The 23,532-nt window shown below is 32.8% G+C and overlaps 2 protein-coding genes across 2 annotated transcripts; both read right to left on the reverse strand.

Moving 5' to 3' along the window:
• Positions 1-2,892: 2,892 nt before the first annotated feature.
• On the reverse strand, positions 2,893-12,632 carry LOC144849558 (Y+L amino acid transporter 2-like). Its single transcript, XM_078706500.1, has 11 exons — positions 11,889-12,632; positions 9,527-9,652; positions 8,888-8,987; positions 8,184-8,228; positions 6,991-7,114; positions 6,538-6,641; positions 6,019-6,115; positions 5,616-5,765; positions 5,335-5,512; positions 5,103-5,177; positions 2,893-4,848 (listed from the first exon to the last, which is right to left on the reverse strand). The coding sequence occupies exons 1-10, from the start codon at positions 12,466-12,468 to the stop codon at positions 5,116-5,118; spliced, it is 1,566 nt and encodes a 521-aa protein (XP_078562626.1). The 5' UTR covers positions 12,469-12,632; the 3' UTR covers positions 2,893-4,848; positions 5,103-5,115.
• Positions 12,633-14,667: 2,035 nt separating this feature from the next.
• On the reverse strand, positions 14,668-21,998 carry LOC144849772 (proteasome subunit beta type-5-like). Its single transcript, XM_078706810.1, has 7 exons — positions 21,774-21,998; positions 20,830-20,974; positions 19,282-19,393; positions 16,759-16,858; positions 16,350-16,379; positions 15,696-15,900; positions 14,668-15,251 (listed from the first exon to the last, which is right to left on the reverse strand). The coding sequence occupies exons 1-7, from the start codon at positions 21,876-21,878 to the stop codon at positions 15,163-15,165; spliced, it is 786 nt and encodes a 261-aa protein (XP_078562936.1). The 5' UTR covers positions 21,879-21,998; the 3' UTR covers positions 14,668-15,162.
• Positions 21,999-23,532: the final 1,534 nt, after the last annotated feature.

Below are 23,532 nucleotides of genomic sequence, written 5' to 3' on the forward strand. Positions count from 1 at the left end.
GTTTTAACGGTGGCATATGTAGGCCTAAGGTTACTTTTAAGTAGAAAATTTCAGATCGGACTCATCTGTCCCATTCATGTTTTCCATGCGTTCAGTGTCCCCCTCAACCCGGGATCGGACACGCCATTCCGTGAAACGAAAGAGTGGGAAATGGAACTCATGTTCCACCAGGACACATTTATTAAAGGGACATTTTGTTGAGGCACCCAAGAATAATAATATACCGGTATGTTTGTACAGTAGACTACTTTTGTAGGCCTATTTATGGTATGTGTTTCTTTTAATATTACATAGTCATCATGATCAATATTGTTGTAGGCCTACCAGGAAAGTTTAATCTCTTTTCTGGTTGTAATAAACACTTTTGGATGAGTGGCAACACACTCATTAGTGGTGCAGACAACTTGAACTACATACAAATAAACATAAACCAAACAAATTAAAAAGAAATATACAGTATATATGTATGTACACTCAGCGATACATAGGCCTACATAGACATTAAATACAATTAGTAATATAAAAATACAAAAACAAATATTTCAACCGAGTTTGACATCCGCATTCGGGCCTCGACCCGCCGGTGTAAGTCCCCATAGCTACGGGAATAGCTATATGTAAAAATGTCAATAAATTCGAAATTTGTTGACATAAAATTCACATATTTGCCTTTACATGTCCTTGAAAAAGAACACGGATACTCCACCTCTCGAACAGGAAGCGCGCGAAGAGGATTATTATTAATTAGACTTTAATTTTATAGAGAGAGAAAAAAACAATCTGATTTCCATCAATGATTTACGTAAACATGAGTAGTAGTATAGGAAAACCGGAGGAAAACATTATGTCAATCGCAGAACTAAGAACTGGGTTCACGTACTCATAGAGAGAATTCTGCGAACTTTCGACGAGTCATCATGACGTGTGCATGACGTTATATAATTGCCTCACGTCGTCACATACGTCACATAATCTGCAGACAATAGGCGTAGAGGGGGCTATCATGATTTTTATTTGCCTCCAATATTCAAAAACTTTATTCAACCAAAAGTTACACGTTAAAGGGAAGCTCCGGCTTTGCACGATAACAATCACATCAACAGCGTTGAAGTAAGAAAAGAAGTAGTATATGCTACAGAGCTTTTTCGTAATTTTCTGATTAACAGTTTCCTTAAATATATCCCTATGAACATTTTTTTTTTCTGAATACGCCATTTAATTTAATATTCACTTTGACCAAAAATTGGGTGAAATAAATATTTACCTGAAAAAATGTGGGTTTGGAAAAAAAAAGTTTTACAACTCCAAAATGGCCTATGTTTTGGAGGAACAACACATCTTCTTTAGTAAGGATGAATAATTAACAAGAAAAAAGTGTAACATAAGAAACCTTTGCTTATACTAAGCATTCAAAGTGCTGATCCCTACTCCGATTCGAAATCGTTGTACACTTTTTTAAACACGTAGACTTGACAATATGCCGGTTTCCAATCTTTTCTAAAATCATGTTTTCTTCTATCGCCATACCTACTCTCCTCACCTACTTTTGTAATATCATGGAAATATATTTGACGGATGCGGATTGTTTATAGATTTCGTTCTATTTAGGCCTACACGTAATAAAGAAGCTACACATATTTTCAAATAGCTTTAACGGCGGTTTATTTTAATTTTCAGATCTACTGTTATTTCTTACTGTATAGCGTTGTACAAGAAGAAAAATACAAGTAGTTAAGAAAGTACATAAAAACAAGTATTTACAATCAGACAATATGGCTAAACTCCTCCCTTGGAACACGTCAGGGGAAACCCCTATAAAGCGGACATTTCCTTGAAATATGAATGAGGGACATGTTTTTACAATGGGTAACCCAGCTCTCAGAGGACCACTCTGCTAAGGGAGGAGTCATAAAACAGGCATTTCACACCATTGTTGATCCCAACCAAGTGTTATTATTATTATATCAAAATTTATAAAGCGTCAATTCAAAGACCGAGGTACAAAATCAATGGCGCTATGCATGTTAGTGGATAAACACCCACTTAGCTAGTCATAAATACAAGATCAGAATGGTCTTATCGGGGATTTTGCGTTAAACCTAGTCCAGACTGGAAAACTTTTGTTTGAAAGTTTACCAAAGTTTGCTAGTGTATATCAGTTGAAAAACTTCGGCAAATTGCAGAAAATGAGTTTACAGAAGTCTACACTGACAAACATTAGTTAGCAAGCTCGGGGGTTGTTAAGACAAAACTTTAAACAAGTTTGATAGTGTAAACTAGGCTTTAAATAAACAAATAATTTGAATGTAGAGCAATGCCATTTTGCAGTTAATCCTACAACACATTTATACATTTTCCACACTTGGTGTGGCATCTATAAAGCATGCAATAAGCTCTACACAATATTTACATATTCTCACTCCTAATCACTTTCTAACTTCTCTGTGTAAACTAAAAGTTAAAATAAATACAAACATTAATACCAAAATAGATATATTATGTATACAGAAATCCATAAATTTAATTGCAGTTTCCCGAACATAATTTAAATTTATTGTATTTTTATTCTTTTTTAAACACTGCAGTTGGCAAGCATATAAAAGCATGTATGTCTCAGGACAATCACGGTTAAAAGTGACATATTGGTTAAAATGGAATGGATGTGTGAGTCAATAAATAGATGTTAATTTCTTTCATCGTGTAAACATAGAGCAATCAGTTGTCAGAAATATCATTTTCGTTTCTCTATGGTGTAAAAGTGAAGTTGTTAACAATAATAAGAATCGTGTAAACATAGAGCAATCAGTTGTCAGAAATATCATTATGTTTCTCTGTGGTGTAAAAGTGAAGTTGTTAACAATAATAAGAATCGTGTAAACATTGAGCAATCAGTTGTCAGAAATATCATTTTCGTTTCTCTATGGTGTAAAAGTTGTTAACAATAATAAGAATTGCTGGGTTTTTCATTGTTATTATAAAACACAACTGGAAATGTTTATGATGATATATGATACAATTACATTGATTTTTCTTAAATACATATTCCCACTCTTGTGTAATTTAAATGCTTCTTTCTATATGTAAAATGATGAAAACAAGATTTCAATGGTTTCAACCATTTTGAATTAGTATTATTTAAGTATTATTTAATATTATCTAATTTTAAAATGCCACAGATAAGGCACTCAACATACAGTATAAGATAACAAATATACAATGTAACTTAATTTTCAAGGATGCTAAGTTAAAAGTTAATTTCAACAAGTCTAATTTCTTAGAAACATAAACCTAACCGAAATTCTTTCTTTAAATTCCCAGAAAATAAGATGTTTAATAGTAACGACCAGATGGAGTAAATTCCACTGTCAATTCTTCTTTCACAACTCCATAGATTACTCATCATACAAAATACATGTGTTGAAGCCTGGTGTGCATTAAACTTGAAGAAGTTGTGCAATGGGCTAAGAGTCATGACATTCCATCCATAAAAGGATTATGGCAGATTTTAACCTAAATCATAATTTTGTTGCCATGACCATCAAAATGAATAATAATAAATGGTACATTGCAAAGAAAATAATCATGACCACAACACCTTAAGGAAATTATGATATGATTAAAGAAAATTGTTGGATGTCATTTTTTGTTTAAAACTATAGATAACTTTCTTTCTAAGCACAATCGTAATTATAGATACATAATATGAACAGCTTAGTGGATGGATTTCTGGCCTTAAGAAATAATACTGTATTATTTTGTAAAACATATTGAGGAAGATGGTACAAATGTGGTGATACAGTAATTGGCACATGAAGAAACGACAAAAAAAAAAAAAAAAGATTCTGACAGAAACAGTAAGTTTTTTTTCACTGTACAAATAAAAGTAATATAGTGGCATTTAAAAAGAAGCACCTACATATAATTAAACGCTGTACTGAAACTCCATCAGTAAAAAGTCGATAACAGATCTTGTGGACAGCTTGCTTGTGGACAGAATATATATTGATATTGACTTTTGTGAGTAGAGAACAGGTATCAAATGAACCTGTTTTTGGTTGATTAAAAAAAAGCTTCCACTGTGATCATATACACAAAGTTTAACACATGCGTGTGTAAGCGGCTAGTTGGCGTAGTGATGTGGTTAGGAATGCAATAGTTTTACACCTCAATTTTTCATCTTTCATCGTCTTGAGTCTGGGTTACACTTCATTTTTTCATCTTTCATCGTCTTGAGTCAAATAGTTAGGCTGGTTTCACTCACCATTTCGCAGAGGTTTATATACATTTTTTGGTACGCTACTAATTGCAATGCTGTTCTTCAACTACAAGTGGAATCTTTGGTGACCACAACCAGTATTTGGATGTCTGAAGCCGAAATAAGCGAACTTAGTATAGTACTGTGAACTTGTACCTACCTTCTTCCTCTAAGTTGAAATAAATGTAACTTTGTTTAAAGTACATGAACGACTTATTTCCTGAGCTTTGATTGGTTGCGCAATTTTCTGCATCGCAAACTGTAGAAACAAACCACCAATTTCGCTGAAGCGAAAAACTCAAGGAACTAGAATTCGTCGCAGAAAGGGATTTTGAAGATGGAAAGATAAATATGCCTGCGTATAAGCTGAATGCTTTCGATTTGCGTTAACAAATTCGCCTAGTGGAAAACAGGTTTAAGTACAGATGTCTTTTTGACAGTTTAGGTTATGTGTTTACATCTCGAGTTCTCATCTGTAAGTTGGCACACGGTGTAACAAGTCGTGTACTCATCACGTAGTATATGACAAAGGATGGGGATCAGAATGTACTTAAATTGCATTGTTATACATCTGTGATTCATATAAAAAAACCCTGAAAGGATAAAAAGAAATAATTCTGTTAAAAAGGTGTTGTTAACTTTATGTTGATATTAATGTATTCAATAATAAAATTATTATTATTTAGTGACTCTAAAGCTACATTTACATTTGTTACGTTTCAGGGAATGGAAGAGGTGCAATTCAATTCAAGTTTTTATTATTTTTCCATTTTTAATACCGAAACTGTGCCAAAAAAAAAAAGTTGACATAGTGAAAAGCATTGAATAGTTTTTTATCAACATTTACCTTAACTAATTCCTTAATCAATTTTCTGCTGACCAACAACCATAAACAGCTTCTGAAACCAAAAACTTGTTGTTGCTGAAAGAAAGAAAATAAAATTTATTATTAAAGTTATAGACATTATGGACAATTTCAGATGCAATGTGAAAGCATATGTTAACAGTAGATACAAAAGATAATCTTTTAGTAATATAACCATTTATTCAGGTATTGATAAAAAAAAAAAAGTCCTTACTTATCATTCGTAGAAAAACAAGTGGTTTATCCGTCCACTTGATGCAGAGGAAATAAATCGGGAATGCCGTAATTGTAATGGCTAAGCCAATCAGTGTATCGTAGAAGGCAGCAATAACGCCCATGACAGTCAGAAACAGACATGCCAAAACAAAGACTATTGGGAACATAATATTTAGCTGCAAAAGAAAATAGAAATTACAAACTGTTGAATAAAAACAAAAATTTATTCAGTAATATACCATGCCATGGCTGGTTCAGGGAGAAATCGTGAACTCTTACCTTAAATGGCCTTTTGAGCTCTGGTTTCTTGAAACGCAAGTAAATGAGGCCACACACTGCAAAGCCGATTGCAAGCCATGTGACGAAGCTGAAGTAGTTTATTAGTGTGTCGATCTCAGACACAAACACATACATACACGACAAAATACACTGCGATAAAGGAAAAAGCAAACATATTTGTGTATATATATATATATATGAATAAAAAGGCAAATTACAGTGGCTAGATATCAATGAAGATACAAACAAATTTAAGCAGAAAGCAAATCAAATATGCAAAACAGTCAGAAAGTGACTAGAAATAACTATTTCTTCATCTGGGTTAAATGTTTAATGTACAAGAAGGGCTTTTTTGCAAATAAGGTATTGTTGCTTCTTAAATCTCAAAATAAATATTACTTACTGTGAAAAAAATAGAAGGTAGAGGTGTACACCGTTTAACATGTATCATCCCCATCAATTGAGGTAGCTGGCCCTCGCGAGCACCCACAAAAAACAACCTAAATTATTCAATACAATAAACGGTGATGAAGACATTACCTTACATAATATATAAAAGAGTAGGTACAGTATAGTCTATAATAAGGTATGATTTTTATTAAAACCCATCAATAGGGAACTTTCGATTTGCGACGGTTGAGCTAAAAATGGATGTGTTTTTGCTCCCTACAGTAATTGGATTAAATTTTCGAGATGGTTATTGTTGGAACAAGACCAGTTCCTTTCCTACGAATAAGAATTAGTCTGGCTACAGTAGAATCTAGATGACCAAGAACCAGATGGCCAAATATCATAACACTATTGGACACGGGTCTGTTGTATCTTCCTTTCTTGGAAATGGAATATTAGTGAATGTAGAATGCCTAAATGTCCTCGATAGTGATTGATAGGCACTCTGAACAGGTTATATTAATTACTGTACCTTGACTGGGATAAAATTCCTCCATTAACAGCTCCAAAAGTAGACATTGCCACAGCAATGGGAATAATCCAAGCCATTGGTCCAAGAACTTTCACTGCAAATGACTAAAAGAAAATATATTTTTATTTGTAAAATTCCAGCAAATAACACATTATTACTGCTTAAGTACTTTTTAGTCTACAACAGTATTTGTTTTTATATATATATAGGCAAATAACTATAAGCGAATTCATTCAGTGTCCTCCTTAAAGGTGGCATCCAGTTCACAACTGACAAACATAATACACACTCTACAGTACATATTAACACATTTTACGAGTGGAGTTGTTTCTTTGTCAGAACAAATCCTGACATCATATGGAAGGACTTGAACCCAGGACTCTTGGAGTGGTAGAAGACCATCTTAACTAAGCTACAACTTTATTCTACATAAATCAGTGAACTTATACATACAACTGCTACTGCGTTTGACAGCATCAGCTCATTGGGTGAGAGAACTGCAAAGTATGCCACATTCGCCAGTACATAGATGATTGTTACTAGTGGCATGGCAATGATAATAGCCCTTGGTAAATTACTGAATAAAAAATAAAATACATTACAGATTTTTAAAAAGCAGCAAACACGTGGTTCATTATGCAAGTGAATCGGCACAAAGCCTGTTTTCCACTAGGCAAATTTGTTTGGGCAAATAGTGCTACCAGTTTATATATGTTCCACTACAACTTACAAGATTGTTTCGCAAAAGTAGAAACTGTTTTGCCAACTCATTTCGTTTAAATTGAAAAAGTCAAGGAACCAGATTTTTTTTTAGATTTAGAAAATACTGAAGAATCAATTAGTGGAAAACATGCTTTAGGTTATGCTTTTAGAATATGTTGATGTTTGATGCTATAGCATATTGCACCAAGGCTTTAGTGTTGTATAGTAATAGATGGCTCAAACCGTGTGAACTTGGAACCAATATGGCAAAGTGCTTTAGTATGAGGTCAATTATGTCCATCAGATTATAGGCTTAAACTTTACTATAGCTACAATATATACTAATGGAACTCTCACTTATGATCATAATTTACCTAATATTGTGTGAAGGCACGCACTTTTAAATATTCGCTGGAAGTCTTTTAGTTCAGTAAATTATCAACTACAATAGAGGAAATGCATAGCGCGAATAAGCTCCTCTCAAAGTTGAAATACTTTTTTAATTTTTGCACATCTTTGCTTCCTTTTTTATTCCAGTACAGTACTTTCATTTATAAATTTTATCTATAATAAATACTGTACATAAAATACAGTACGACAGTCTTTCAGTTGCATAGATTTATATCAACTACTGTAGAGTGAATAAAGCTCTTCTCTAAGCTGAAATGCACATACTGTACTTTTTGCACCAAGTTTTTATGTTTCCATTTTTCCTCCATATTTTATATATATATATACTTACTTTATTATAATAAAAACATACATACACATAAAGAGATATACTATTTTTTCCAAATTACAACAATTCAGCTTTATGACAAGTATTGCATTCTTGGTAAATAAAAATTACAACATGTGTTCCTCATAATAACACTTAAGTGATTATTTGTTTTAAGTGCTTTGCTTTAATAATTAACAGCAATAGTAAATAACAAACAACATACTGGTCTGAGTCTTTAATTTCTTCTGTCAAATAATTCAAATAATTCCTGAAAAATACAAAACAATACTGATTAAATATTGTGATTGTAATTTTTACACAAATGAATAATTATAAATATATATAAACACCACAGGCACAGCGATTACTGAACATTAATTAATTAATTTTAAACGATAAAGATGAGGAAATCTGTTTCTACTGTAGTAATTTATTTTGCATTCAAAATGTGGACTAGACCTATTATATTAACATCTATAGCTAACTACTATAATAGCTCAGTGTGTGCGCTAGTGAAAGAAAAAACATTGAATCATGCCTTGAATAGAATTGTTAATATTTCACATATATATAAAACTCAAAATTCATTTCCTTTTGTAAACATGGTGTACAGCAAACAAACTATGCTATGCTATGCAAAACTAAAACAAATATAAAACCTAATATATTATATTCTCATGTATTATTACTCATTATTTAAACATAATTCTATATTCTCTACAACAAGTAGAAAAAATATTCATATAAATTACTTCCAATCAGAAAGAAATAATATCTTTAATATTTCTGATAATTGTAGTCAACACAATCTGACGAATTCCGGTTTACAGAAAGTAAAGAGGAATGAGTTTGAGATCTTTATAATATTTTACACTACTTTAATTTTGGCAAAGTGTCTCCTCACACTACTCTTTAAAGTATACTTACCAGCCTGCATATGCAAATAAACCACTGTAGAAAGCTAGTGCTATGCTTCCGTCTTCTCCAATCTTATTTTCAAAAGAATTTTCAAAATTTTCTGTGTTGCCTGTTAAAGCAATAAGTTTTTTGATTAACAAAATTATTCTCTAATGTGAAAATTAAAATTGAAATATATAGAAATGGATTTATTTTTCTTATCAATAAAGTAGTATTGTTCAAGCAGAAGTTTTTAAGTCTAGCCATTTTTTGATTATCTTTTCTAATTTGAGGTGAGGCGGTAATATACTACAGTATACAGTACACCACCACACCCTTTGATAAAAGAGGTTGTAACAAGGGTAGATGTGTTGCCCAGTGGTGTAAAGCAGAGGCCAAAGCCCACTGGTTCTGCCACCCTAAGGGGAGGCCCCAGCAATGTGGACAGAAGGTCGGAGTTGTATTTTTCTATGGATCCCTCTTTAGTTCAGGGCCCCTTGGTTTTTTAACAAGTAAGCGCTCATAGCCGTTACACCACTGGGTTTGCCCTGGATAAGATAATACATAAATTCCTCTCACTCAATTTAAGTTACAATTAATAAATTAGAACTTCCTAATCTTGCACGGACTGACCGATTAAGCCTCTCATTTATAGTTCATTGTCATTACCTTGCGCCATATACGCAAATCCGGCGATGATAATGATGATAAGCGCCAACACCTTAGCCACTGTAAAGACATCTTGAACCTTGGTAGCCAATGGCACACTCCAACAGTTAATGAATGTCAATAGAGCTGTGTAAAGAGAAACAATACATCAATCAGTCTAGATTAATCAGATTAAAATAATACATAGTTCAACACTGTTATAGAAAGTAGTGCAATACACTATGAAAACGTGATTATTATATATGCCATTATATTATAAGCTTCACTTCCCTGGAGTACTGTACTGTATAAGCCAAAGTAACCTATATGACGATACTACATAGATTATAGAAAGTGTTGTAGAAAGTTAGTGTTAAATGAAACAATATCAAAATGTGATTATCTCCCTGCTATTACACATTGTATCATGTTATAAATTCAAGAAAATCGGTTCATTAATAATTAAAGAAAAATTTGTATTCATTTATTCTTTTAACATAGGCCGAAATATCAAGATGCGCCCTCTGTGGAAATATTTTGCCGAGTACAGTACTTAACTCAGTTTCTGAGTGCTTTCATTAGGTTATTACATTTTTAAAAACTAAATGTCTACAGTGACCAACTCACTAAAATTATATTATTTCTATAACATACATATATCGTACATTTGAGGAGTTCTGTATTGAAATCACAATGTAAACATGTGAATACTGAAGTGTGCATGTGTTGAGTTCAACAAATATCCGCATTTGTATTTATCTAGGTTGAATAAATTTGTAGAAGAATGATAAAATCGTTTATCATCTAAAGATTTGATAAATAACAAAATAAAGATATATCAAAATATTGCAGTTGAGTGGCCGAGCGGCTCATTCAGACAGGGGAGGGGGTCATTCAGGGCATTAGTCACAAAATCGGCACAGTTTCAAGAGCCTCCTTGTCCATACTGTAGTTCTCTCAGAAAACTGGAGGTCCAGTATATCTCTGGCTCAGCGTATGTGACACTTAACCCTCAGTGCTTCTTTCTGAAGATTAAGGGGTAACCCCAGTGTGACGTATGGCATACATGGTCCTCCTTTTATCATGTAAAACTATAAATAATAACACGCCTATTTAAAGCACAACGTGCTATTGTTTGCTCTCTGTTAAAAACGCTAATAACCAGTTCTCTGTGAGATATGTTAGTTTGTCCGGCCGTGTATCTTATGCTGTCTCTGCACCCGTAACACCGGTGTTACTGGTCAATTTCAGCCCTTACCATTGTGGTCAGACGAATGAGCACTGACATGCGGCTGCTAGCTACGAAGGAACACTTATAATAAAAGGTTGTCAGTATTATATAGAAAGCGTATATTAATAAATATGAATCCAGTATGATATTTTTATGTAGATTTTAACATCATTTTATGTAGTTTATTTATGATTTTCTAATTATTAAAGAATATTTGATTTGATGCTATTGATTTCCTTGACTATTGTCCCATCATGTAATAAATACAGTATAAAACCTGTGTATCATTGATTATTCAAAGTAATGAATAACAATAACAGTCAGTACTTTGAAATAAAATATTGATTGGTATTGTCTATTCAATACATTGAATGGTATAATATTGTCTATTCAATACATTGAATGGTATAATACAGTATATTGTTGGGAAATGATATGAATATAAAAAAAAACATTGAATGATGCAACTGATCATAGAAACACATGTTTATAAAACAAAACGTTGCTTTTAACCAATGGTTGTGACTCAAGGCCAATACTATGATGTGTTCATGCATGTGTGGGCGGGAATTAATGGAACGGTCCAATGAACAACGATGAATGGAATGCCTAAAGACTTAAGTCTTGAGCAAATTTAGTCAATGAATGAGGCACACAGCATGGATTACTGTTTACTAATTATTATACAACTATACATACACAGGAGGAAGGCAGATACTTTGTGAAGAAAAGGATGAGTTGAGATCATTATAATACAAGACACAATACATTTGATAATTATCACTTTCAATAATAATTTCAACCTTAATCTAAATATATCTTAAATAATTTAATCTGAAATTGTTTTCTTCATTGGCTTTCGGTTAATACAGGACATTTATTTTTTAGAAGTTGTTTGTTGAAACACATTTTTTTTTCTTGATGTTGTCGTCTTTTACTACCATGTTTATTTTTATTTTGTAAAGGGACTTTACAACTACAGACAATTTATATTTTTCTTGTGTAAAGGTCCATGCTACTTTGGCTATTTTTTGACTGTTGAAAAAAATATTTTGTTTATTTCTTGCCTAAGAATGTGTATAATATAAATACCAAGATATGGGTTTTGAGTATTTATTAGATAATAAATAGAAAATAATTTTAAAAACTTACTTAAACACAACACGGCACCAATTCTTATAAATTCATCTGGTGGCGGACACTCTGGGTCGGGATAAAACGGCTGAACAACATAATATGAAAACGTTAAAGCGACAACAGCCTGGCCAGTAGGGTTAATGATGATTAAAGTTACCCACAGGAGGACGAAAGCCGGTAACTCTCCAAAAGCCTCGTAAATATATGAATACTCCCCTCCGGATAACTGAATTGTTGTGCCCAGCTCAGCATAACAAAGAGCACCAACAAGTGAGAAAAGGCCGGAAATTGTCCAAACAAGGAGAGACATACCAACGGACCCTGAAGATTCTAAAACACCTTTTGGTGATATGAAGATACCAGATCCAATGATGGAGCCAACAATTACTGTTACACCATTGAACAGCCCAACTTCTTTTTTTAATGTTACTTGTCCTCCGTCGGTCGAATCGCCTGCAACGGGCCCATTCGGCTGATGTTCAGGTGTAACATGCGATATCTTAGCGTCCACAAGCAACTCCTCTTCCGACGGCTTGATTTCCGTGGGATCTCCACTCGCCAATGCCATATTTTCAACTTCACTATTATCACCCATCTTAACAATGTTCAATTTTGTTACAGATCTACTAACAGATACTATTAATTGTCAAATAAATACCTATTTCGTTAACCATATGCAAGGAAAACAAACAACGTGCTCCTCTCTTTCTCGTTACCGCTTCGATGTGTGCAGATAATATGAAGGTCAAACAAAGATACTTCCTGTTTTGACGGTATATTTACTACTACTATAGAGTAGATTTCGCGCGCGTGGGATTTTTTCGCGGTAAATTAAATATAATGGAATGATCCATTTTTTAAATGGGTACATAATAAAACCAGGTTCTAACATTCCACGACGTTTATTTCAAATGTCGCTCTTTGTATACAAATCACCTAGTATTCTATTGAATAAATACTCGAATTTGTGTATTTTGATTTTTTTAAAAATATTTTAACTGATAAAACTTATCTGTTTTAAAATCTTACACCCGGCAATATTTGACTCTCCCAGTCATAAACCAATCAATGCGTGCCTTCTTTTGATTGACGTTTCAAGGTTTCCAAGCTTATCTTTATTTTTCATGAATTCAAAAAAGACATGAAGGTGATCAAAATGGTATAGATAAAATCATTAATTTTGCATATGTGTGAGGCTAGAAAATATTAAATCGGTTTAGATGTAAAAATACCCATGGATGCAATTAACTAAAATCCTTTATGTTAATATAGTACTGTATAATTATGATGATGCAATAGTCATGTTCAACATATGGCATACATAATTCATTGTATGCCAATGTTTATTAGAATTAATATATTGACATTGTCTTTACATTCCATTACATATTATGCAGTACCATGATAGAAAAACAACTTTAAAAAAATCTCTATAGAAAAATATATAAACATTCATATTAAAAGTGCTAATTATTTCCTTTACCACCAAACGGAGGACCAGAATCCTTTTGGCTACTCTAAAGGTAGAATGAAACTTAACCCTGATATGAATACCGGTAAAATTCAACTAGAAAATGAAAGTTTCTTCCATATTGAGTTGCAATAATAGGCCATTTTATTTGTTGAAGCTCAATGTTTTTTTGCAAAGATGATTAATGTGGGTATATGCCAAAGATGAGTACTACTACTGTATCTCGTAGCCCTACGATCACCAAGGTCATGGGACAATTAAACAAACTAACAACTAACTAAATATGCCAAAATTGAAAAAAAAATCATCTTCCAACAAATATTATTTGTTTATAGTAAAGGAAAAGGTTACGTTGAAACTTACCCAATGTTGGGCAAGTTTCAACGTAACCTTTTCCTTCACTATAAATGAAATTTGTTTCAAATTAATATGACAAAGATTACAATTTAATTCTGCGAACTATGTGCACATGCGCAAAGCGATGGGCTTAATATGATTATATATAGTATTATTTGTTACTACCAAAAAATATGATTTTCTTTCCTAATCTTAATCCTTTCATTTTTTTTCTCACACAGTAACTTTTTTTTTTATTGTTATATTATTAGAAAAGGTTGGTTTGTTAATATTTTATTGTAGTTTTTATTTTCAGGTAATAAAACAACACGTTCTCCACGATACTTGCTTTGCTATTAAAGATATTGTATTATATTTGAGGTGATAAACATGAAGCATCAATAAATTCAGACAATAAAACACAAACAAACCATAAGACAGTAAAAACCGATAGGAAAAGATAATAATAAAAATAAACAAATGAATGTACACACGCATACTGGTAATTAAACAACACGACACCCACTACATCAATATATTGACAAAACAAAAGCATTAAGTAAAGAAGATATGTTTTTAAAAGATATTTTTAGGGCACTCTTAAGACGCAATAAATGGTAATGAACTATAGATAAGAGGGAAAAGGAAGGATTTCAAGTCAAATATTAACGCATGCTTCACATAATTTGCTAAAGTAGCCGATGGGCGTGTTGAGGTTGGAAAGTGTACGAGAAAAATTAGATTAAGGTAAAAAGTGAAGATACTGAGATTGATTAAGATGCGTTTCTCAATGAACAATGTGTATGTGATAAAAAATAACTTCAGCACAGGATTGTCCACTGGTGTACTGGTCATGGCTGGATAACATGGCTGTAGATGGCCTCCTTCCTCGTCGTCTTAATAAGATACTGGAAATTTGTTTATATAATGAAATCTGAATCAGAATATCTGGCCAAATGGCACATCAAAATTTAATACAGAAACAAGTACAATACAATCATTTTATTTCCAAAAAAGTCTGTTCCACTTTACTAATGTTAAACACAATTCCATCAGGCGCAGCTTGTAAAAAGCACTTATACAAACATGTTTGAATTGGTCTGTTTTGAAATGAGGAACAGAAATTTCATAACAATATGTCAATTGTTTGTTTCTAAGCAGCTTACATTTTAACAGATCAATATAGAACATATTTAAAAATATTCAATAAGAAAGAAATCTAATAGCAAATTCTTTGTTACTAGAAACCTATTACCACAATAGAGCACTTTAGCTAATCTTTTGCGAGAAACTAGAATTCAATATTATCTAAAAGTCAAGCTTGGCTTATTGAAAGAAAAACAATGTCTGAGAGTTGTATTGTATCTTATAGTTTTATGTGAAATAGTATAGTTCTGATCTTGGGATTTCAGTGTTTAATGGGGATGATTTAATTTAATTCTGATAATCATCAAAGATTGTCCTAAAAAGTGCTATTACATTTCAGTTCTTCTCATCTTGATATTCATAATGTAGTTTCATTACATCAGTCTGTGATACTTTAATCCAACCAGTTTCTTTCATATGATATACTGTGAAAAAACAAGAAAATGATTAATAATCAATAGTTTATTTCATACACATGCAACAGCAACTTACAACTACTAGATGGAGAAACATCTCAAGTATAAAAACTAAGTCTCATTTGAGGCTTAGAGAGTGGAGTTACGAGTAGTATTTAGACTAGAACATGTTTGAACCCGATGATCGGAAAGTCAAGCATGTTAACCATCAAGCTTCACTACAATAACGTTGATAATTAAAATGTATGGATGAATAGAAAAGAAAGTTTATGAGACATTGTTGTGGGTGTTGAGAGGCATTGTAAATAATGATTTAACATAAAGTACTATCAATCAATTGTTAACATCATTATTTAAACAAAATTCTATACCATATATTGCACTGTATTATCGATAATAAACAACTTATATTGAATTGTTCAGTGTTTGTAACCAGTTGATTGTACCACTTACAATTAACAACACCTCCACTGTATGCATCTCTATGTGTGGCATGGTAGATTGATCTCTTAGCTAAATCATAAGCTTCTTCAACTGTTAGGTCTTCCCTGTAACCACTGTCAAGAACACCATAGGCGTATGGTGAGCCTGAACCAACAGAAAACATGTTATTTTGAAGCCTGGTGCCATCACTGTCTACGTAATATAAGCCAGGCCCCTAAAAAATAAAGCATCAATGTGAAATCAATAGTAGTAGTTTCATTTTAGCTGTAAAAAGTGGGAGAGCATGCCCTTAGCGCCCCTGACATTATGTTGAATAACCAGAAATTGGCTCTAATTGATTAAAAAAAAATTAAATGGAGATATCACAGAAACTGTTTCATACAAATAATAAATAGAAGGGAAAAGAGAAAATAAATAATAATATTTCCTGATACTTGACACCGTAAAAAAACACCATTTAAATTACATTCATGGTAAAAAACATAAAATTCCCCTTTTATTTTGTCAAATAGATAATAAAATGTATTTAAATAGTTATGTTCTATAGTTTTAATAGTACAGTAACACAGTATTCAACACAGAATTCAATAGTGACAAAAGTTACTTTTGAAATGTTGTTGTGGTTGTTCTTTATAAATATATACGATTTAATAAAACACTTACTCGTTTATCCCAGCCACAAATCATTGTACCCTAAAAGAAAGACAATAGACGTTACTGATGCATATAAAAAATAATTGTACAGGTCTACGGTAAGGCAGGAGCAGCGCAAACCAGGTTCAAGACTCTCCTCAAGCATCGTTGATGATGGTAAAACAAGTATTCTCAAAGAATCACATTTTGGAGCACAAAATCGTTTAAATGTTAAGCATTATATGCAAACATTTCAAAGTTTATTAAGATCACACATTTTTTTCACGCAATGACGAATAATTTTGTATCTAGTTTTGATTAGTTTAATTTTAATTAATAATTAGCTTATAAATATCTTCATGTCTCAATTATCACTATGAATTAATTATGTAATTATTATTATTATTAAATGCAAAGAATACACAAAAAGAAAAATTACCATTGACAGTCCCATTCCTTTGTAATTCAGGACCATATTTGTTAGCATCTTGGATGCAGCCGCTACAGAAATTCTCTCTTTATTTCTTAATTCGTAAAGCCTAAGAAAGAAGAGTAAACACTTATACTTACTTATGTTGCTATATGTTCTACCGCGGCAAACCAAACAACAGGACACTGCGCTTAACTTGCCAACATAGGAACAGTTTTTTTATATTATGTCTGGCTGCAACAAATACCAACATTACTGTACTATGTACATATTCTCTGCGGTGCGCGGTGTCTGCAAGGGGTGTGGAATTGAGGGATCACAGAAAAACCCTTTGATCTCCGGAGCTCATAATCCTGTTGTCAGATTGCCTTGGTTTCTTCTACCAACCAAACACATTTTCAGTTTGAATTTTTGTTCAATTTTGAGGAAGTCATTGTTCCCTGGTTTTAAAGCCTGTTCTCAACTAGAGTGGAATTACTTGTGGCGCATTCATGAGCACTAATACAAATCGAAGAGCTCAGAAGACACGCGATAGAAATGAAAGTAGTGTAGTGAAAAGGGTAGCAAGATTTTTCTTCTCTGGATTTCCCTACAGTAGTGGCAAACAGGCTGTTTTTTTGTTTAAATCTATTATGGTAATCATATTTAATAATAGAGAGGTTTCGCCATCTTACGAATACGATAACGAAAACGGATACGTCACGCACACGTATTCGTTTTCGTAAGCCATAAAAAAATCTGTTTCGCATGGCAACGAAATATTGAGGCGCGTCCAAAATATGACTGCGGTAAATTTGAGCGAAGCGCAGGTACGTGTTGCTTGGTGCTTGGCTGCCTAGGCCTAGCGTAACATCAAAGCGAGTGAGGACTTTAAAAACTGCTATTTATCAAAATTGACCTGGCATTTTAGTAAATTACTTTAGTAAATTACTTTCAATAAATCTATAATTATATTATAATCATGAATCATTCCTAATTCAAATGCAAAATGTGCAAAATAGATCAAAAACTATACTCGTTTTGTAGATACGAATATGACTGGTGATATTCGTCAACACGAATACGCTTTACGAATATGAAATGGGGATCAGCTCAAAAGTTTCACAAATGTATGACGTATCCGTTTTCGTTATCGTATTCGTAAGGTTGCGAAACCTCCCTAATAATATAAAAAAAACGAAATCTGCTTTTGTTTACATATGAGTTGTGATTATTGACTAACATTCAAAATACACAAAATAAAAAATGAATAACATTTGGAATTGGGTTATTCAAATATCAAGTGTTTTGCGTGGGTGATTTATAGTGATTATGTAATCTGATATTGTTTTGCCTGCAGACATATTAAAGATTATAAACAATTTTAGTCCAGCAAACATTCATCAATGAATTTTCTCATAAATAATTTTTTCTATAAGTTAAGGGTCCTTTCTGCTGAAAAATGTCAATAGGTTTTAATAATTTGTTACAAAGATCACGCTGCAATCAATTTTAAATCAAAATATAATACTAATTTTTAAGTGTTCGTGGTTGTTTGTGGGTAATGATGTCATTATCATTCACAGATAGTGGTCAGATGTTCACGCCATTCAAATTGATTGAGATTAAAAATACAAAATTTTCAGTAACTGGTTAAATGTCAGCCTGAAAATACAGTTAAAAACACCCAATTGATGCGGTTGAACGCCATTTTACCAGTTGTCGCTTAAACGGTTTATTCGGCGCTATGCAGGAGAAAGAGCCGCTATATATTAGTAATGGCTTTAGACATATGTTGACGTCATTTGTGTGGGCATACAGGATATTAACATCATAGTTAATAGTACTGTAGTAGCAGATGATAGCAAGTAATAATAACTGCCTGTCTGTCATTAAATTTTCATTATAGAACTTAATATTTGAAATCAAAATAATGATGACCTAATTAACCATGCTGGAGCTGCATGACAATGTAATGCTTCAATAATTATAATCATATATTTATATTTTGTATTTATATTATAACTTTCTGGTTTTGAAATATGATGTGCCTAATCAGGTCCATATATGGGCACATCATGATAGTGTCTACACTATGGCTTAAAGCCTTGTCTACACTATCAAATTAATTTGAAAAAAAAGTGATGTGCCAAAATACTGTATGGTAGTGATACAGTATGACATCATCATCATGGGCACATCACATTTTTTTGTCACAAAAACTTGGACAGTGTAGACAAAGCTAATAAATAGTTGGACTAGCGTAAAATTCCCTTTAATTAAACTGACAACATGGGTAATAATTCTATCACTCTCAAAACAACTCTAAATCTCTATTTCATCGGTGACAACCACTACCAAAGTCTCACACCCTAAAGTTCATTTTAAATAAGGCCTAACTTCAACACAGAAACAACCCAAGACATGTATGGATACCTGAAAGTACTGTTGCATTATTTCCCATCCAGTTTCAACTTTTTTTCCACATCAAACCTAGATTTTCATTATTAATTCTATAGCTCTATACCACACCATGTAAAGTAATTCATTTACCTGCACTGCTGGGCTAAGAATCGTTCCCAGAAAGAGCAATCTGCTGCTCCTCCTGCCATCGTTCCTAACAAGTACGGGTTGATTTCAATCACTTTCTTTACAGTCTGAGATGCTGCAAATGGAAAATAATAGCATTTTGAAGACAACATCATTTTATTATTTATTTATTACAGTTACAACTTTTCAGTTATGTTACAACTGTTTTCAGGATTAATGACTTGTAGGCAAAAAAAGTTGAGGTGAATATAAAAAAGTGAGAAGTTTAAGGTGATCGGTCATAACAATGGACAAAACAGATGACATTTACGAAAGGAATTTTTCATACTTTATGGGCATTTCTGCTGAAACAAATATTTTACAATATGAATTATTTCTTTTATTTTTAAATTATCAACAATCATATTCATAAATAAAACTGCATGTATTAAACAATTAATGATATTACTGTTTCATATTTCATCCCAACATAAGCTTTTTATAATCATATGCACAAACTCAGGCATTGGAAGATTGATTAAAAAATACAAATAATCTGAGTAATTAATATTAATTAAATCAATAATATTTCAATAAATCTTCACATAAATTCACCTACTAAAACATGAATACTAGATGGTTAGTACACATAATATTATCATAAAATCATCGTATAAATACTCCAAAAATAATACTAAAAAATCATTAAATCATTTTTATAGTGACTATTTCAAATACGAATCAGCAGGGTTTTTCTTGTAGTACAAAATAAAAATAGATCAATGTAAACAAAGAATCAGACACAACATAAACATTTAGCTTAATACCGTAGGTCAAGTGGTTAAGGCAGGGGTACATTTCATACTAATCTACTGTACACCCGGTATGACCCAGCATCGCCGGTAGGGTTTTATAAAATGATGTCAAGTACATTTTATTAACATGCTTATCACAGAGGGCGGCCTTCAGTTTTGGAATAAACATAATCAACATTTTGACATTTTTTACATAAATAAAAATGTATAAAAAAATAACTATCACAATAACATTAAATACTGTATAATGTTAGCAGAGTAACATTTTATATCATAAAACCCTACAGGGCGATATATCTGGGGTATTGCAAATCACTGCAGCCAAAACATTGGAACCTGGTTCAAGGCTCTCCTCGAGCATAGTTCTGGTGGTAGAATAAGTCTTCTTTGATGTAAAACTGGAGGTCCAGTGTACACATCTGGCATGCACATTTAAAGAATCTAGCATTGCCATCTTTTGGAAGAGTAGGGAGTTACCCCCCCCCCCCCCCCCTACTATCCAGAAACAAAACAAACATACTAGAACAGGCCAGTTACTTAACAGTTTTACAGGCCTGCCATGGAATGGAAACTGCCATTTTTTAATGGCCATTGGCCAGCAGACCTGTACCAAATTGAACACAGCATAACAATAAATTTATACCACAATCCAAATATTAGTAGAAAACAAATTAAGATGGGATCAATCTATTTAATCAATAAATTTATACAACCTATTAGGCAACAAAAACAATTTAAAAAATGAATTCATATGTACCAATATATGGTCCTGCCGTTGCTCTTGAATCCACGGCAACGATGACGCCATGTTGGAATTTGAAAGCTAGTGTTGTGGTACCATGAAGGAAACGTATCTTAACACCATCATCATTCTGGTCTAAAGATTGTAAATAATCTTGAGGCTAAATTAGAAACGAAAGTTAGTATGAAACATATATTAGTATTACAGTACTTATCATTTTACTGTAATTGTTAAACACAGGTAACGCTGTGTCAAAATTTAGAAAAAATTCCTATCTCAGATTTTGACAAAACTCTACAAATATGTGAAAAACCAACGATTTTCCGAGAATTACCGAGATAATGACACCACAAAAAATGAGCATGGTTCTTCCCAAACGCAATTTCTTCAGACTTTGGAAGCTTATAAATCGGGAGTGGTGATAGCTATCAGGTTCAAACTTGCTAATTCTAATTTTCATTTGGTTGTTTGGTCATGCAGGGAGCTCTGGTTGATTTGATACAGAATCCATTTTTGTGCAGTTCAATTGGGTTGTTTGGTTTTGTGGGGGTGTAGAGGGGGGTGTTAATATTTATCACTGTAAAGGCCTTAACAAAGTGAGATTAAAGGCATTTTCCATGGGCATAGGCCTACTACTGAAACAAATATTTTACAATAAATTAATTATTTTCGTTTTTTAAGTTTTTATTTAAAATTTATAGAAAATCAAATTCATACATTTTCAAGAATATTTTACATTAACACCAAATCAAAACAAAATGAAAGTGTTTCATATTTCATCCCCATATATTTTAATTACTAATTAATAAACTTAAACTAGCTACTAACCTAGGGTAGGCATAGCTAGGCCTACCACTAGCTAGCTAGGCCTAGTACTACAACTAGGCCTAGCCTAGGCTATGGTAAGACTAAAAAAGAGAGTTTTATTTTAAAACATGATAACAAAAATGCTTTCTTACGGACTCAACAGCAGGAACAAGAAAACTGGAATCGTTTATTAAACCTTCATTGAAACCACTGTGTCTGAACGTTTGTGAAGGCGAGAGGATTGATTCAAGTGCCATATTAAACGAATAGAAACCTTCTAGGCTAGGCCAAATGTATGGAGAAAACCAAGATAAATAACCACGGAAAAAGTGTCTACTCCCGTGTGTCCAACCTCAGGATTTCAGCGTGAGTTTGCATTTATTTACCCCCTCTACAGTCGTAGAAAGAAACAATGGTCTTATAAATCCAGGCGTACGTTACTGATTTGTTTTTTTTGCGGTTGTTTTTGTTTGTTTGTTTTTTTTTTCAATTTTATGGCAAAATGAAGATTAATAAAAATCAGACTTTGAATAGGCCATTTTGTAATTAAAAAAAAAACCCGAACAAAATTTTGTTTTACTTATAAAATGACAAAAACGGTTTAATTCAACCAAAAACCCGTTGGCTGGCAGCCAATTTGACTATTTTTTTGCTTTAGGCCTAAATTACAGTTTTTTTCAGTTAAATAATTTTTTCCGATCCACTTTTTGGTGAAATTAAATAACTATTGTGTGACAATAAAATGGCATATTGACGACATTGACACCGTATGCGATGATTTTGGAGACGTACTGTTTGACCGCATGTTTATCAATTGTGAAAGTATCGTCGACGAATGCAGTCTTTATACAAAATAGAAAAAAAATTGATGTAAAGTTGTCATCGCAATAATTCCAAGTTTCTAATTTTGATCGAGAGGAGATTATTCTTGGTTATAAAAATGTATTATTTCTGTAGGCCTATAGATTACAATTAAACTTAACATATTGTACACTAAGTAGGAGAATCATGTTGTACCTGTATATGGTTCTGGGTCTTCACAGCTCCTGTTTCGGTGTTGCTAAGTATAGTTTTAGAGAGAGACAATGTGTCCACCCATCTGGCTCTTTGAATCTTGCTGGGCTTTTGGGCAACTGGTGGTATCTTACTGTGCGCAGAGCACTCTCAACCTTTGACTTGACTACCAAATCAACACCGTCCCTATGTGCCTGTATCTTGCCACGAAGTAAGTACTGTTTTCAGTTCTTCAATTACAGGCCAAAATGGGTCGTTTACAATGTCGTTTATGGTTCGAACGGCATTTTCGTTGTTGACGATATTAACGCTGTATGCGATGATATCAGAGACATACTCTTTGAGTTTGACGGTATTGATTGATTTGTGTTGATCCGCGCACAACGATGAACGCGCGGTCATGCGCAATCAGGACTGTTGAGTCAGTTAAGTCATGGATTAAAGAATAGAAGGATATGCATCGACGGTGACATCAAACGATTTTACAACGCGCTTGCCTATACTAAAGCACTGCTGCCAATCAAACAAACACGCTCATTGAACTCCGTGTCTCTAACCGCGGCCCTCTGTAAAACGCTGCGAATCAACTGTTACCTTTTTTGAGACCAAAACGTAACCATGTAGAAATCGTATGCGCAGTCTGAATGTTCTATTGACATGTCTGCGTCGATGATTAATTGACAACAACAATATATTGCTGAATAATTCTGTTTTAGTTTCATCACAATCGGACTACGAAAAGTTCACTTTCTTACGACTAGTAATTTTAAGTAGTTAGTAATATTAATAAAATATGCAATTTTTATATTTGAATTATCATTATTTGCCTGCCATCTTCTGTCATTAAAAATTGCGTTAATCTATAGAATATTAAATTATGCATTTGACCATGTATGT

This window comes from Antedon bifida, chromosome 8 (assembly GCF_963402885.1).
Source record: "Antedon bifida chromosome 8, ecAntBifi1.1, whole genome shotgun sequence".
In the NCBI taxonomy this organism is placed as follows: domain Eukaryota; kingdom Metazoa; phylum Echinodermata; class Crinoidea; order Comatulida; family Antedonidae; genus Antedon; species Antedon bifida.